Source organism: Triticum aestivum, chromosome 1B (genome assembly GCF_018294505.1).
Source record: "Triticum aestivum cultivar Chinese Spring chromosome 1B, IWGSC CS RefSeq v2.1, whole genome shotgun sequence".
Lineage (NCBI taxonomy): Eukaryota > Viridiplantae > Streptophyta > Magnoliopsida > Poales > Poaceae > Triticum > Triticum aestivum.
Genome location: NC_057795.1, coordinates 190,650,728 through 190,665,791, shown reverse-complemented (window position 1 = coordinate 190,665,791; position 15,064 = coordinate 190,650,728). Strand labels below are relative to the sequence as shown.

The 15,064-nt window shown below is 46.8% G+C and overlaps 1 protein-coding gene and 1 non-coding gene across 2 annotated transcripts; both read right to left on the bottom strand.

Moving 5' to 3' along the window:
* Positions 1-12,250: 12,250 nt before the first annotated feature.
* Positions 12,251-14,055, bottom strand: LOC123115087 (noroxomaritidine synthase). The gene has a single exon (XM_044536357.1). The coding sequence runs from the start codon at positions 14,007-14,009 to the stop codon at positions 12,444-12,446; it is 1,566 nt and encodes a 521-aa protein (XP_044392292.1). The 5' UTR covers positions 14,010-14,055; the 3' UTR covers positions 12,251-12,443.
* Positions 14,056-14,322: 267 nt separating this feature from the next.
* TRNAG-GCC (transfer RNA glycine (anticodon GCC)) lies at positions 14,323-14,393 on the bottom strand. The gene has a single exon. It is a non-coding gene; the product is annotated as a tRNA-Gly (tRNA).
* Positions 14,394-15,064: the final 671 nt, after the last annotated feature.

The following is a 15,064-nucleotide window of genomic DNA, read 5'->3' as shown; positions in this document are numbered from 1 at the left end:
AATTTCATCAGCGCCGACAGCCCTCCGCCCGACCCTCGGTTGCAGTCACGTTATATGTCTTGCAATCTTCTTGGGTGTGCTTAGTTGCGATGCGCTCGGGTTGGGGCGGTTGCAACTAGAAACAAAAAAACCTAGCAAAGAAAAATGGAACCGACTTCATCGGCGCCGACAACCCTCTGCCCCAACCCCAGTTGCGGTCACGTTATATGTCTTGCAACTACACTTGGGTGTGCTAAGTTGCGATTGCGCTCGGGTTGGGGCGGTTGCAACTACAAACAAAAAGAACCCTAAACAAAAGAAAAATGGAACCGGTTTCATCGGCGCCGAGAGCCCCCAACTCCCGGATGTGCTTGGGTGTGCTGAGTTGCGATTGGGCTTGGGTTGGGGCGGTTGAACTACAACAAAAAAACTAACAATAAATAAAAAATGGAACCGATTTCATCGGCGCCGACATCCCTCCGCCCCGACCCCCGGTTGCGCCAGAAATATGCCCTAAAGGCAATAATAAAGATGTTATTTATATTTCCTTATATCATGATAAATGTTTATTATTCATGCTAGAATTGTATTAACCGGAAAATTAGTACATGTGTGAAGACATAGACAAACATAATGTCACTAGTATGCCTCTACTTGACTAGCTCGTTGAATCAAAGATGTTTAACTTTCCTAACCATAGACATGAGTTATCATTTGATTAATGGGATCACATCATTAGGAGAATGATGTGGTTGACTTGACCCATTCCGTTAGCTTAGCACTTGATCGTTTAGTATGTTGTTATTGCTTTCTTCATGACTTATACATGTTCCTATGACTATGAGATTATGCAACTCCCGTTTACCGGAGTAACACTTTGTGTGCTACCAAATGTCACAACGTAACTGGGTGATTATAAAGGTGCTCTACAGGTGTCTCCGACGGTACTTGTTGAGTTGGCGTATTTCGAGATTAGGATTTGTCACTCCGATTGTCGGAGAGGTATCTCTGGGCCCTCTCAGTAATGCACATCACTATAAGCCTTGCAAGCATTGTGACTAATGAGTTAGTTGCGGGATGATGCATTACGGAACGAGTAAAGAGACTTGCCGGTAATGAGATTGAACTAGGTATTGAGATACCGACGATCGAATCTCGGGTAAGTAACATACCGATGATAAAGGGAACAACGCATGTTGTTATGCGGTTTGACCGATAAAGATCTTCATAGAATATGTAGGATCCAATATGAGCATCCAGGTTCCGCTATTGGTTATTGGCCGGAGACGTGTCTCGGTCATGTCTACATAGTTCTCGAACCCGTAGGGTCCGCACGCTTAACGTTCGGTGACGATTGGTAATATAAGTTTATGTGTTTTGATGTACTGAAGGTAGTTTGGAGTCCCGGATGAGATCGGGGACATGGTTAGGAGTCTCGAAATGGTCGAGACGTAAAGATCGGTATATTGGACGACTATATTTAGACACCGGAAAGGTTCTGAATGATTCGGGTATTTATCGGAGTACCGGAGAGTTACGGGAATTCGTCGGGGAGTATATGGGCCTTATTGGGCTTTAAGGGGGAGAGAGAGAGAGGCAGGCTGTGCCCTCCCAAGGCCTAGTCCGAATTGGACTAGAGGGAGGGGCGGCGCCCCCTCGTTCCTTCTCTTCTCTCTTCCATTTCCTTGACTCCTACTCCTACTACGTGGAAGGGGGGAATCCTACTCCCAGTGGGAGTAGGACTCCCCAGGGCGCGCCATAGAGAGGGCCGGCCCCTTCCCTCCTCTCCTCCTTTAAATACGGGGGCAAGGGGGCACCTCTAGATACAACAATTGATCATTGATCTCTTAGCCGTGTGCGGTGCCCCCTCCACCATATTCCACCTCAGTAATATCATAGTGGTGCTTAGGCGAAGCCCTGCGTCGGTAGCATAATCAACACCGTCATCACGCTGTTGTGCTGACGGAACTCTCCCGCAAAGCTCTGCTGGATCGGAGTTCGTGGGACGTTATCGAGCTGAACGTGTCCTGAACTCGGAGGTGCCGTACGTTCGGAACTTGGATCGGTCAGATCGTGAAGACGTACGACTACATCAACCGCGTTGTGCTAACGCTTCCCCTTTCGGTCTACGAGGGTACGTGAATAACACTCTCCCCTCTCGTTGCTATGCATCACCATGATCTTGCGTGTGCGTAGGAATTTTTTTGAAATTACTATGTTCCCCAATAGTGGTATCAGAGCTAGGTTTATGCGTAGATGTTATATGCACGAGTAGAACACAAGTGAGTTGTGGGCGATACAAGTCATATTGCTTACCAGCATGTCATACTTTGGTTCGGCGATATTGTTGGATGAAGCGGCCCGGACCGACATTATGCGTAGGCTTACGCAAGACTGGTTCTACCGACGTGCTTTGCACATAGGTTGCTGACGGGTTTTAGTTTCTCCAACTTTAGTTGAACCAAGTGTGGCTACGCCCGGTCCTTGAGAAAGTTAAAACAACACTAACTTGACGAAATATCATTGTGGTTTTGATGCATAGGTAAGAACGGTTCTTGCTCATCCCGTAGCAGCCACGTAAAACTTGCAACAACAAAGTAGAGGATGTCTAACTTGTTTTTGCAGGGCATGTTGTGATGTGATATGGTCAACACGTGATGAGATATAAGTTGTTGTATGAGATGATCATGTTTTGTTGAAGTTATCGGCAACTGGCAGAAGCCTTATGGTTGTCTCTTTATTGCATAAGATACAAGCGCCAAATAATTGCTTTACTTTATCGCTATGCGATAGCAATAGTTGCAAGAACAACAGTTGGCGAGACGACCATGTGATGACACATTGATATAGATCAAGATGATCGAGATCATGGTGTCATGCCGGTGACGATGGAGATCATGACGATGCTTTGGAGATGGAGATCAAAGGCACAAGATGATGATGGCCATATCATGTCACATTTTTTGATTGCATGTGATGTTTATCTTTTATACATCTTATTTTGCTTAGTTCGACGGTAGCATTATAATATGATCTCTCACTAAATTTCAAGGTATAAGTGTTCTCCCTGAGTATGCACCATTGCGAAAGTTCTTCGTGCCGAGACACCACGTGATGATCGGGTGTGATAAGCTCTACGTTTAAATACAACGGGTGTAAGACAGTTTTGCACCCGCAGAATACTCAGGTTAAACTTGACGAGCCTAGCATATGCAGATATGGCCTCGGAACAGTGAGTCCGAAAGGTCGAGCGTGAATCATATAGTAGATATGATCAACATAGTGATGTTCACCATTGAAAACTACTCCATCTCACGTGATGATCGGACATGGTTTAGTTGATTTGGATCACGTAATCGCTTAGATGATTAGAGGGATGTCTATCTAAGTGGAGTTCTTAAGTAATATGATTAACTGAACTTTAATTTATCATGAACTTAGTCCTGATAGTATTTTGCAATTATGTTGTAGATCAATAGCTCGCGTTGTTGCTTCCCTATGTTTTATATGTGTTCCTAGAGAAAACTATGTTGAAAGATGATAGTAGCAATTATGAGGACTGGGTCCGTGATCTGAGGTTTATCCTCATTGTTGCATAGAAGAATTATGTCCTTGATGCACCGCTAGGTGACAGACCTATTGCAGGAGCAGATGCAGATGTTATGAATGTTTGGCTAGCTCAATATGATGACTACTTTATAGTTTAGTGCACCATGCTTAACGGCTTAGAATCGGGACTTCAAAGACGTTTTGAACGTCATGGACGATATGAGACATTCCAGGAGTTGAAGTTAATATTTCAAGCAAATACCCGAGTTGAGAGATATGAAGTCTCCAACAAGTTCTATAGCTAAAATATGGAGGAGAATTGCTCAAATAGTGAGCATGTGCTCAGATTGTCTGGGTACTACAATCGCTTGAATCAAGTGGGAGTTAATCTTCCAGATAAGATAGTGATTGACAGAGTTCTCTAGTCACCATCACCAAGTTACTAGAACTTCGTGATGAACTATAGTATGCAAGGGATGACGAAAACGATTCCCGAGCTCTTCGTGATGTTGGAATCGACGAAGGTAGAAATCAAGAAAGAGCATCAAGTGTTGATGATTGACAAGACCACTAGTTTCAAGAAAAGGGAAAAGGGAAAGAAAGGGAACTTCAAGTAGAATGGCAAGCAAGTTGTCACTCCCGCGAAGAAGTCCAAAGCTGTACCAAAGCCTGAAACTGAGTGCTTCTACTGCAAAGGAAATGGTCACTGGAAGTGGAAATGCCCTGAATATTTGGTGGATAAGAAGGATGGCAAAATGAACAAGGGTATATTTGATATACAGGTTATTGATGTGTACCTTACTAGTGTTTATAGTAGCCCCTGGGTATTTGATACTTGTTCAGTTGCTAATATTAGTAACTCGAAATAGGAGTTACGGAATAAACAGAGACTAGTTTAGGGTGAAGTGACGATGTGTGTTGGAAGTGGTTCCAAGATTGATATGATCATCATCGCACACTCCCTATACTTTCGGGATTAGTGTTGAACCTAAATAAATGTTATTTGGCGTTTGCATTGAGCATGAATATGATTTGATCATGTTTATTGCAATAAGGTTATTCATTTAAAGTCAGAGAATAATTGTTGTTCTGTTTACATGAATAAAACCTTTGATGGTCATACACCCAATGAAAATAGTTTGTTGGATCTCGATCGTAGTGATACACATATTCATAATATTGATGACAAAAGATGAAAAGTTGATAATGATAGTGCAACTTATTTGCGGCACTGTCGTTTGGGTCATATCGGTGTAAAGCGCATGAAGAAACTCCATAAAGATGGATTTTTGGAATCACTTGGTTATGAATCATTTGATGCTTGCGAACCGTGCCTTATGGGCAAGATGACTAAAACTCCGTTCTCCGAAACAATGGAACGAGCTAGTGACTTATCGGAAATAATACATACCGATGTATGCAGTCCAATGAGTATTGATGCTCATGGCGGGTATCGTTATTTTCTGACCCACAGATGATTTGAGCAGATATGAGTATATCTACTTAATGAAACAAAAGTCTGAAACATCTAAAAAGTTCAAAGAATTTCAGAGTGAAGTGGAGAATCATCGTAACAAGAAAATAAAGTTTCTACAATCTGATCGTAGAGGATAATATTTGAGTTACGAGTTTGGCCTTCATTTAAAAACAATGTGGAATAGTTTCATAGCTCATGCCACATGGAACACCACAACATAATGGTGTGTCCGAACGTCGTAACCGCACTTTATTGGATATGGTGCGATCTATGATGTATCTTACCAATTTACCACTATCGTTTTGGGGTTATGCATTAAAGACAGCTGTATTCACTTTAAATAGGGCACCATCAAAATCCGTTGAGACGACGCCTTATGAATTGTGGTTTGGCAAGAAACCAAAGTTGTCGTTTCTTAAAGTTTGGGCCTGCGATGCTTATGTGAAAAAGTTTCAACCTGATAAGCTCGAACCCAAATCAGAGAAGTGCGTCTTCATATAATACCCAAAGGAAACTATTGGGTACACCTTCTATCACAGATCCGAAGGCAAGATATTGGTTGCTAAGATGGATCCTTTCTAGAGAAGGAGTTTCTCTCGAAAGAAGTGAGTGGGAGTAAAGTAGAGCTTGATAAGGTAATTGTAATTTCTCCCGAATTGGAAAGTAGTTCATCACAGAAATCAATTCCAATGATTCCTACACCAATTAGTGAGGAAGCTAATGATATTGATCATGAAACTTCAGATCAAGTTACTACCGAACCTCGTAGGTCAACCAGAGTAAGATCCGCACCAGAGTGGTATGGTAATCCTATTCTGGAGGTCATGTTACTTGACCATGGCGAACCTACGAACTATGAGGAAGCGATGATGAGCCCAAATTCCACAAAATGGCTTGAGGCCATGAAATCTGAGATGGGATCCATGTATGAGAACAAAGTGTGGACTTTGGTGGACTTGCCCGATGATCGGCAAGCCATAGAAATAAATGGATTTTCCAAGAGGAAGACGGACACTGATAGTAGTGTTACTATCTACAAAGCTAGACTTGTCGAAAAAGGTTTTTGACAAAGTTCAATGTGTTGACTACGATGAGATTTTCTCACTTGTAGCAATGCTTAAGTCTGTCCGAATCATGTTAGCAAGTTGCCACATTTTATGAAATCTGGCAAATGGATGACAAAACTACATTCCTTAATGGATTTCTTAAAGAAGAGTTGTATATGATGCAACTAGAAGGTTTTGTCGATCCTAAAGGTGCTAACAAAATGTGCAAGCTCCAGCGATCAATCTATGGACTGGTGCAAGCATCTCAGAGTTGGAATATATGCTTTGATGAGTTGATCAAAGCATATAGTTTTATAAAGACTTGCGGTAAAGCCTGTATTTATAAGAAAGTGAGTGGGAGCACTACATCATTTCTAATAAAGTATATGTGAATGACATATTGTTGATCGGAAATAATGTAGAATTTTCTGGAAAGCATAAAGGAGTATTTTGAAAGGAGTTTTTCAAAGAAAGACCTCGGTGAAGCTGCTTACATATTGAGCATCAAGATCTATAGAGATAGATCAAGACGCTTGATAAGATTTTTCAATGAGTACATACCTTGATAAGATTTTGAAATAGTTCAAAATGGAACAGTCAAAGAAGGAGTTCTTGCCTGTGTTGCAAGGTGTGAAGTTGAGTGAGACTCAAAATCCAACCATGGCAGAAGATAGAAAGAGAATGAAAAATCATTCCCTATGCCTCAGTCATAGGTTCTATAAAGTATGTCGTGCTGTGTACCAGACCTATTGTGTTCCTTGCCATGAGTTTGGCAAGGGGGTACATAGTGATCTAAGAGTAGATCACTGGACAGCGGTCAAAATTATCCTTAGTGAAGACTAAGGAAATGTTTCTCGGTTATGGAGGTGATAAAAGAGCTCGTTGTAAAGAGTTAAATCGATGCAAGCTTTTACACCGATCCAGATGACTCTAAGTCTAAATCTGGATACATATTGAAAGTGGGAGCAATTAGCTAGAGTAGTTCCATGCAGAGCATTGTAGACATAGAATATTTGCAAAATACATATGACTCTGAATGTGATAGACCCGTTGACTAAACTTCTCTCACGAGCAAAACATGATCATACCTTAGTACTTTTTGGGTGTTAATCACGTAGCAATGTGAACTAGATTATTGACTCTAGTAAACCCTTTGAGTGTTGGTCACATGACGATGTGAACTATGGGTGTTAATCACATACAGATGTGAATATTAGTGTTAAATCACACGATGATGTGAACTAGATTATTGACTCTAGTGCAAGTGGGAGACTGAAGGAAATATGTCCTAGAGGCAATAATAAAGTTGTTATTTATATTTCCTTAATAATGATAAATGTTTATTATTCATGCTAGAATTGTATTAACCGGAAACTTAGTACATGTGTGAATACATACACAAACATAATGTCACTAGTATGCCTCTACTTGACTAGATCGTTGAATCAAAGATGGTTAACTTTCCTAAACATAGACATGAGTTATCCTTTGATTAACGGGATCACATCATTAGGATAATGATGTGATTGACTTGACCCATTCCATTAGCTTAGCACTTGATCGTTTGGTATGTTGCTATTGCTTTCTTCATGACTTATACATGTTCCTATGACAATGAGATTATGCAACTCCCGTTTACCGGAGGAACACTTTGTGTGCTACCAAACGTCACAACGTAACTGGGTGATTATAAATGTGCTCTACAGGTGTTTCCGAAGGTACTTGTTGAGTTGGCGTATTTTGAGCTTAGGATTTGTCACTCCGATTGTTGGAGAGGTATCTCTGGGCCCTCTCGGTAATGCACATCACTATAAGCCTTGCAAGCATTGTGACTAATGAGTTAGTTGTGGGATGATGCATTACGGAATGAGTAAAGAGACTTGCCGGTAATGAGATTGAACTAGGTATTGAGATACCGACGATCGAATCTCGGGCAAGTAACATACCGATGACAAAGGGAACAACGTTTGTTGTTTTGCGGTTTGACTGATAAAGATCTTCATAGAATATGTAGGAGCCAATATGAGCATCCAAGTTCCGATATTGGTTATTGACCGGAGACGTGTATCGGTCATGTCTACATAGTTCTCGAACCCGTAGGGTCCACACGCTTAACATTCGGTGACGATTGGTAATATGAGTTTATGTGTTTTGATGTACCGAAGGTAGTTCGGAGTCCTGGATGAGATTGGAGATATGACGAGGAGTCACGAACTGGTCGAGGCGTAAAGATCAATATATTGGATGACTATATTCAGACACCGGAAAGGTTCCAAGTGATTCGGGTATTTATCGGAGTACCGGAGAGTTACGGGAATTCGTCGGGGAGTATATGGGCCTTATTGGGCTTTAAGGGGGAGAGAGAGAGGCAGGCTGCGTGCCCCCCAAGGCCTAGTCCAAATTGGACTAGGGGGAGGGGCAGTGCCCCCACCTTCCTTCTTTTCTCTCTTCCCTTTCCTTGACTCCTACTCCTACTACGTGGAAGGGGGGAATCCTACTCCCGGTGGGAGTAGGGCTCCCCAGGGCGCGCCATAAAGAGGGCCGGCCCCTCCCTCCTCTCCTCCTTTATATACGGGGGCAAGGGGGCACCTCTAGACACAACAATTGATCATTGATCTCTTAGCTGTGTGCGGTGCCCCCCTCCACCATATTCCACCTCAGTAATATCGTAGCGGTGCTTAGGCGAAGCCCTGCGTTGGTAGCATCATCAGCACCGTCATCACGCCATCATGCTGACGGAACTCTCCCGCAAAGCTCTGCTGGATCGAAGTTCGTGGGACGTCATCGAGCTGAACGTGTGCTGAACTCGGAGGTGCCGTACGTTCGGTACTTGGATCGGTCGGATCATGAAGACGTACGACTACATCAACCGCGTTGTGCTAATGCTTCCGCTTTCGATCTACGAGGGTACGTGGACAACACTCTCCCCTCTCGTTGCTATGCATCACCATGATCTTGCGTGTGCGTAGGATTTTTTTTGAAATTACTACATTCCCCAATAGGGGCGGTTGCAAGTACAAACAAAAAGAACCCTAAACAAAAGAAAAATGGAAGCGATTTCATCGGCGCCGACAGCCCTCCGCCCCGACTCCCGATTGCGCTTCGGTGTGCTGAGTTGCTATTGCGCTTGGGTTGGGCGGTTGCAACTACAAAAAAATACTAACAATAAATAAATAATGGAACCGATTTCATTGGTGCCAGCCCCGACCCCCGGTTGCGGTCATGCTATATCTCTTGCAATTGTGCCTGGGTGTGTTGAGTTGCGATCGCGCTCGGGTTGGGGCGGTTGCAACTATAAAAAAAACCTAACAATAAAGAAAAATGGAACCGATTTCATCGTCACCGACAACCCTCCGTCGCGACCCTTGGTTGCGGTCATGTTATATGTCTTGCAATAGCGCTTGGGTGTGCTGAGTTGCGATTGCGCTCGGGTTGGGGCAGTGGCAACTACAAACAAAAAGAACCGTAAACAAAATAAAAATGGAGCTGATTTCATCGACGCCAACAACCGTCCACCCCGCCCCCAGGTTGCGGTCACGTTATATGTCTTGTAGCTGCGCTTGGGTGTGCTGAGTTGCGATTGCACTCGGGTTGGGGCGGTTGCAACTACAAACAAGAAAAACCTAGCAAATAAAAATGAAACCGATTTCATCGGCGCCGATAGCCCTCCACCCCGATCCCCGGTTGCGGTCATGTTATATGTCTTACAGTTGCGCTTGGGTGTGTTGAGTTGCGATTGCGCTCGGGTTGAGGCGGTTGCAACTACAAACAAAAGGAAGCCTAAACAAAAGAAACAAAAAGAACCCTATACAAAAGAAAAAAGGAACCGATTTCATCAGCGCCGACAACCCTTCGCCCCGACTCCCGGTTGCGCTTGGGTGTGCTGAGTTGCGATTGCGCTTGGGTTGGGGCGGTTGCAACTACAAAAAAACCTAATAATAAATAAAAAATGGAACCAACTTCATCGGCGCTGACAGCACCCCGACCCCTGGTTGCGGTCACATTATATGTCTTGCAATTGCGCTTGGGTGTGCTGAGTTGCGATTCCGCTCGGGTTGGGGCAGTTGCAACTACAAACAAAAAACCCTAGCAAGGAAAAAAGGAACCGATTTCATCGGCGCCGGCAACCCTCCGCCCTGACCCCCAGTTGCGGCCACGTAATCTGTCTTGCAACGGCGCTTGGGTGTGCTGAGTTGTGATTGCGCTCGTGTTGGGGTGGTTGCAACTACAAACAAAAAAACCTAGCAAAAAATGGAATCGATTTCATCGGCGCCGACAGCCCTCTGCCCCGACCCCCGGTTGCGGTCACGTTATATGTCTTGTAACTACGCTTGTGTGTGTTGAGTTGCGATTGCGCTCGGGTTGGGGCGGTTGCAACTACAACAAAAAACAATAACAAAAAAAGGAATCGATTCCCATCAGCACCGACCCCCGGTTGCGCTTGGGTGTGCCGAGTTCTAATTACGCTTGGGTTGGGGCGGGTCCAACTACAACCAAAAAAACTAACAAAAAATATAAAAATGGAACCGATTTCATCGGGGCCGACAACCCTCCGCCCCGACCCCCGGTTGCGGTCACGTTATATGTCTTGCAAATGTGGTTGGGTGTGCTCAGTTGCGATTGCGCTCGGGTTGGGGCGGTTGCAACTATAACAAAAAACAATAACAAAAATAGGAACTGATTCCAATCAGCACCGAGACAACCCTCCCGACCCCCGGTTGCGCTTGGGTGTGCTGAGTTCTAATTACGCTTGGGTTGGGGCGGTTGCAACTACAACAAAAAATACTAACAAAAAATAAATAAAAGAATGGAACCGATTTCATCGTCGCCGACAGCCCTCCGCCCGACCCCTGGTTGCGGTCACGTTATATGTCTTGCAAATGCGCTTGGGTGTGCTGACTTGCGATTGCTCTCGGGTTGGGGCGGTTACAACTACAACAAAAAACAATAACAAAAAAGGAACCGATTCCCATCAGCACCGAGACAACCCTCCCGACCCCCGGCTGCGCTTGGGTGTGCTGAGTTCTAATTATGCTTGGGCTGGGGCGGTTGCAACTACAACAAAAAAAACTAACAAAAAAAATAAAAAATGGAACCGATTTCATAGGCGCCGACAACCCTCCGCCCGACCCCCGGTTCTGGTCATGTTATATGTCTTGCAAATGCGCTTGGGTGTGCTGAGTTGCGATTGCGGTCGGGTTGGGGCGGTTGCAACTACAATAAAAAACAATAACAAAAAAAGGAACCGATTCTCATCAGCACCGAGACAACCCTCCCGACCCTTGGCTGTGGTCACGTTATATGTCTTGCAAATGCGCTTGAGTGTGCTGAGTTACAATTGCGCTCGGGTTGGGGCGGTTGCAACTACAACAGAAAACAATAACAAAAAAGGAACCAATTCCCATCAGCACCGAGACAACCCTCCCGACCCCCGGTTGTGGTCACGTTATATGTCTTGCAAATGCGCTTGGGTGTGCTGAGTTGCAATTGCGCTCGGGTTGGGGCAGTTGCAACTACAACAAAAAACAATAACAAAAAAAGGAACCGATTCCCATCAGCACCGAGACAACCCCCCCGACCCTCGGTTGCGCTTGGGTGTGCTGAGTTCCAATTACGCTTGGGTTGGGGCGATTGCAACTACAACAAAAAAAAACTAACAAAAAAAATAAAAAAATGGAACAAATTTCATTGGCGCCGACAGCCCTCCGCCCCGACCCCCGGTTGCGGTCACATTATATGTCTTACAAATGCGCTTAGATGTGCTGAGTTGCGATTACGCTCGGGTTGGGGCGGTTGCAACTACTCCTAGACAAAAGAAAAATGGAACAAAATTTTCACCTGCACAGACAAAGAAAAACCCGCCGCGCTCTCTGTACTGCAGCCGCCAACGAGAAGAAGGAGAAAAGGAGTCTACTCGTATATCCTAGACCGGGCCTGACGACAAGTGCGTGGATGATGGAGCCCATACAACAAAAAATAACTGATGGGCCGCCAGCGGGACAACATATGGGCCGCGCCTCCCCGTCGGGCGAACGTCTTCACCTGGACACACGAATCGCGGAGCATTTTCATCCGACGGCCACGAAAGTAAATGAGACCAAAGAAAAAAAAGCATTCGAATGAGTTTTAGCAAATCCGTACTTTGATACATAAAAACTGCAGTATATCTTGCACCAACAGGTTAATATACCCTAGTTCAAGTACTTCGGTTTTACAATACTTTATTATCAAACACAGCCTTATCATTTGAAATTATGATAAATCCAGATCGACAAACATAGATGACACTGTCATAAGTATTTGTATGACGTGTAATTTGGTACTAATTCACTCCACTTTGTGTATATGAGTATCGGAATATGCGACGAAAAGCCTGATTTCATTCATCTTCATCAAGCCGCCTCCCTTCTCTTGACCTTAACCATGAGGCCGTTCTTGGTGTGGAGCACCACCGAGTCGCTGGCCTCCACCACATGGCCGTCGACGAGCTCCACCCGGAAGTTATATATGATGGCCGCGGCGGCGATCTTGAGGTTGGTGAGCCCCAGGTCCTTGCCCAGGCAACTCCTGGGCCCGCAGTTGAAGGCTGCGAACTTGTAGCTCGGCTGGTGCCGGACCCGGCCGCTGCCGGACAGCCACCGCTCCGGCCGGTACTCCCGGCAGTCGTCGCCCCATATCCCCTCCACCCTGCCCATGGCGTAGATGCAGAAGAGGATCCTGGTGCCCTTAGTCACCCTCGTGCCGTCCGGCAGCACGTCGTCGGCGCGCGCCTCCTTCTCCTCGAACGGCGCGGGCGGGTGCAAGCGCAGCGTTTCCAGCACCGCCGCGTGGAGGTAGGTCGCCGACCGGAGCGTGTCGCAGTCGAACACGACCGGTTTGCCGCCGCAGCACGCGGCGTTGGCGCGTAACGACTCGAGCTCGGCGAGGACCTTGTCTTCCACGTGCGGGTGCGTGCAGAGCATGTAGAAGAGCCAGGTGAGCGCGGACGCGACGAGGTCCTTGGCCGCGATCATGTAGCCGACGGCGGCGTCGCGGAGGAACTCGTCCCTCTGCCGGTCGGTCATGGCGGGGTCCCTGGGCCACGCCATGTACATGGACAGCAGGTCGCCGCCTTGTCCTTCTCCTTGGGGGAGCGGTTTTGCCTTGCGGTTCGCGATCTCGAGGTAGACGAACTCGTCGAGCACCGCCTTGGCCTCGGCGAACCTCCTCTCGATGCCGACGTTGAGCCACCTCAGCAGCTTCCACCACCGAGCCGGCACGACGTGCCGGAACATGACGGCCTCCCCGGCGATCCTGGTCGCCTGGCCGAAGGGCGGGTACGGGGCGTCGGCGGCGGAGACGGACAGCGAGTCGAGGTCGGCGGCGAACACCACGGCGTAGGAGACGTCGAGCGAGAAGCGCATGAACACGTCCTCGAGCTCGACGGCGCGTCCGGCCGCGGCGGCGTGGTCCAGGAACGGCACCAGGAGCCGCGCCGTCTGCCGCCCGACGGTGGATATGACGAAGGAGCGGAACAGGGGGGCGGCGAAGACGGTGGCGACGACCTGCCGCTGCCGCGCCCAGGACGCGGCGTCCGCGTTGAGCAGCCCGTTGCCGGCGACGTCGAACATCTCGGCGAAGTCGTGGCCCTTGTCGTAGCAGTCGAAGTTGGCCGCGAGGCAGTGGTGCATGGTGGCCGGGTCGCACGTTACGAGGAAGTCCCCGCCGACGAGCCACGGCCCGCGGAACACGAACATGCACCCGGAGTCCCTGAGCGCGGCGGTGGCGACGTCCAGGAGGTGGCCGAGGTTGCTGAGCACGAACGGGAGCATGCCGACGACCGGCCATCGCAGCGGCACGCTGCTGCCGCGGCACCGCAGAGCGAGGCGGAGGGCGGCCAGGGAGAGGAAGCAGAGCGCCGCCAAGAGGATCTCCGGGTAGGAGAGGAGGAAGGTCCGGAAGGCGCCCATGGTGGCCATTGGCGCGCGCTGCCGAATGGAGTGTGCCTTGCACGCCGGCAGTTAATGTACTGATGATGACCAGTAGTAACTGGCACTTGTTATACTACTTCCCTGTGGAGTGGTGAGATTCACAACGATTGTGTGGGCCTGGGATTTCGGCTGATGTGAGATGGACGGTAAATGGTTCATGCCGAGTTCGTGATAGAAATCGTCGACTGCGGCTTGGGTCGGCACACCGCCGCTGCACGGATCGACTTGTTGCTCTGCTGTTCCGACGGGCGACTGTTTTCTCTGAGCTCCAACCGGGTCGTGATCGATAAAAAAAATGTACTGCACCAGCCGGGAATCGAACCCAGGTCTGTACCGTGGCAGGTTACTATTCTACCACTAGACCACTGGTGCTTCGTGTTAATTTTCAAACAACCTTCTATAAGACAATGGTAGAATTATCCTCGGGGACGGTAGGCAGATCATGCTACGCGTAGCATTCTTTTGAACAAAGGTATTCCGGACAGATTTTTTTATTTTGTAAACCGTGTGCATTCATTCTTAAACAGAATTACAAACCCACACTTTCTAGATTTTGGTAAGGTGAGTTTGAGCATTGTACTCCCTCCGGACGTATGTAGTCACTTGTTGAAATATCTAGAAAGATAAATATTTACGAATGGAGGGAGTATCAAAGAGTCAAATTTTGTAGCTCATGAATTAGCTAGATGGGGACGTGATAAAAATCCATCTTTTTGGGTTGATTCCCCTCCGGAGTTCATCGTTATTCTGTACTCGCTGCTTCTGCAGCCTTTTGAGTAAAATATTCAGGTGGGGGAGCCCCCCCTCCCCCCCGGTGATTCACAAAAGAAAAAATCCACACGTAGCCACGATCTACGACATCCTGTTGAAATATGGGGTGTGCTTTAGAGCCATCTAACAATTTTTAAAAATCTCTAAGGACCCATGTATGGTATCATGACAAGATATATGATGAGAAGTTAAGCTTGGGAGGAATTGGTTTCAGAGATTTTAGGCTTTTTAATCAGTCTCTACTCGCTCGTCAAGCATGGAGACTACTCGCT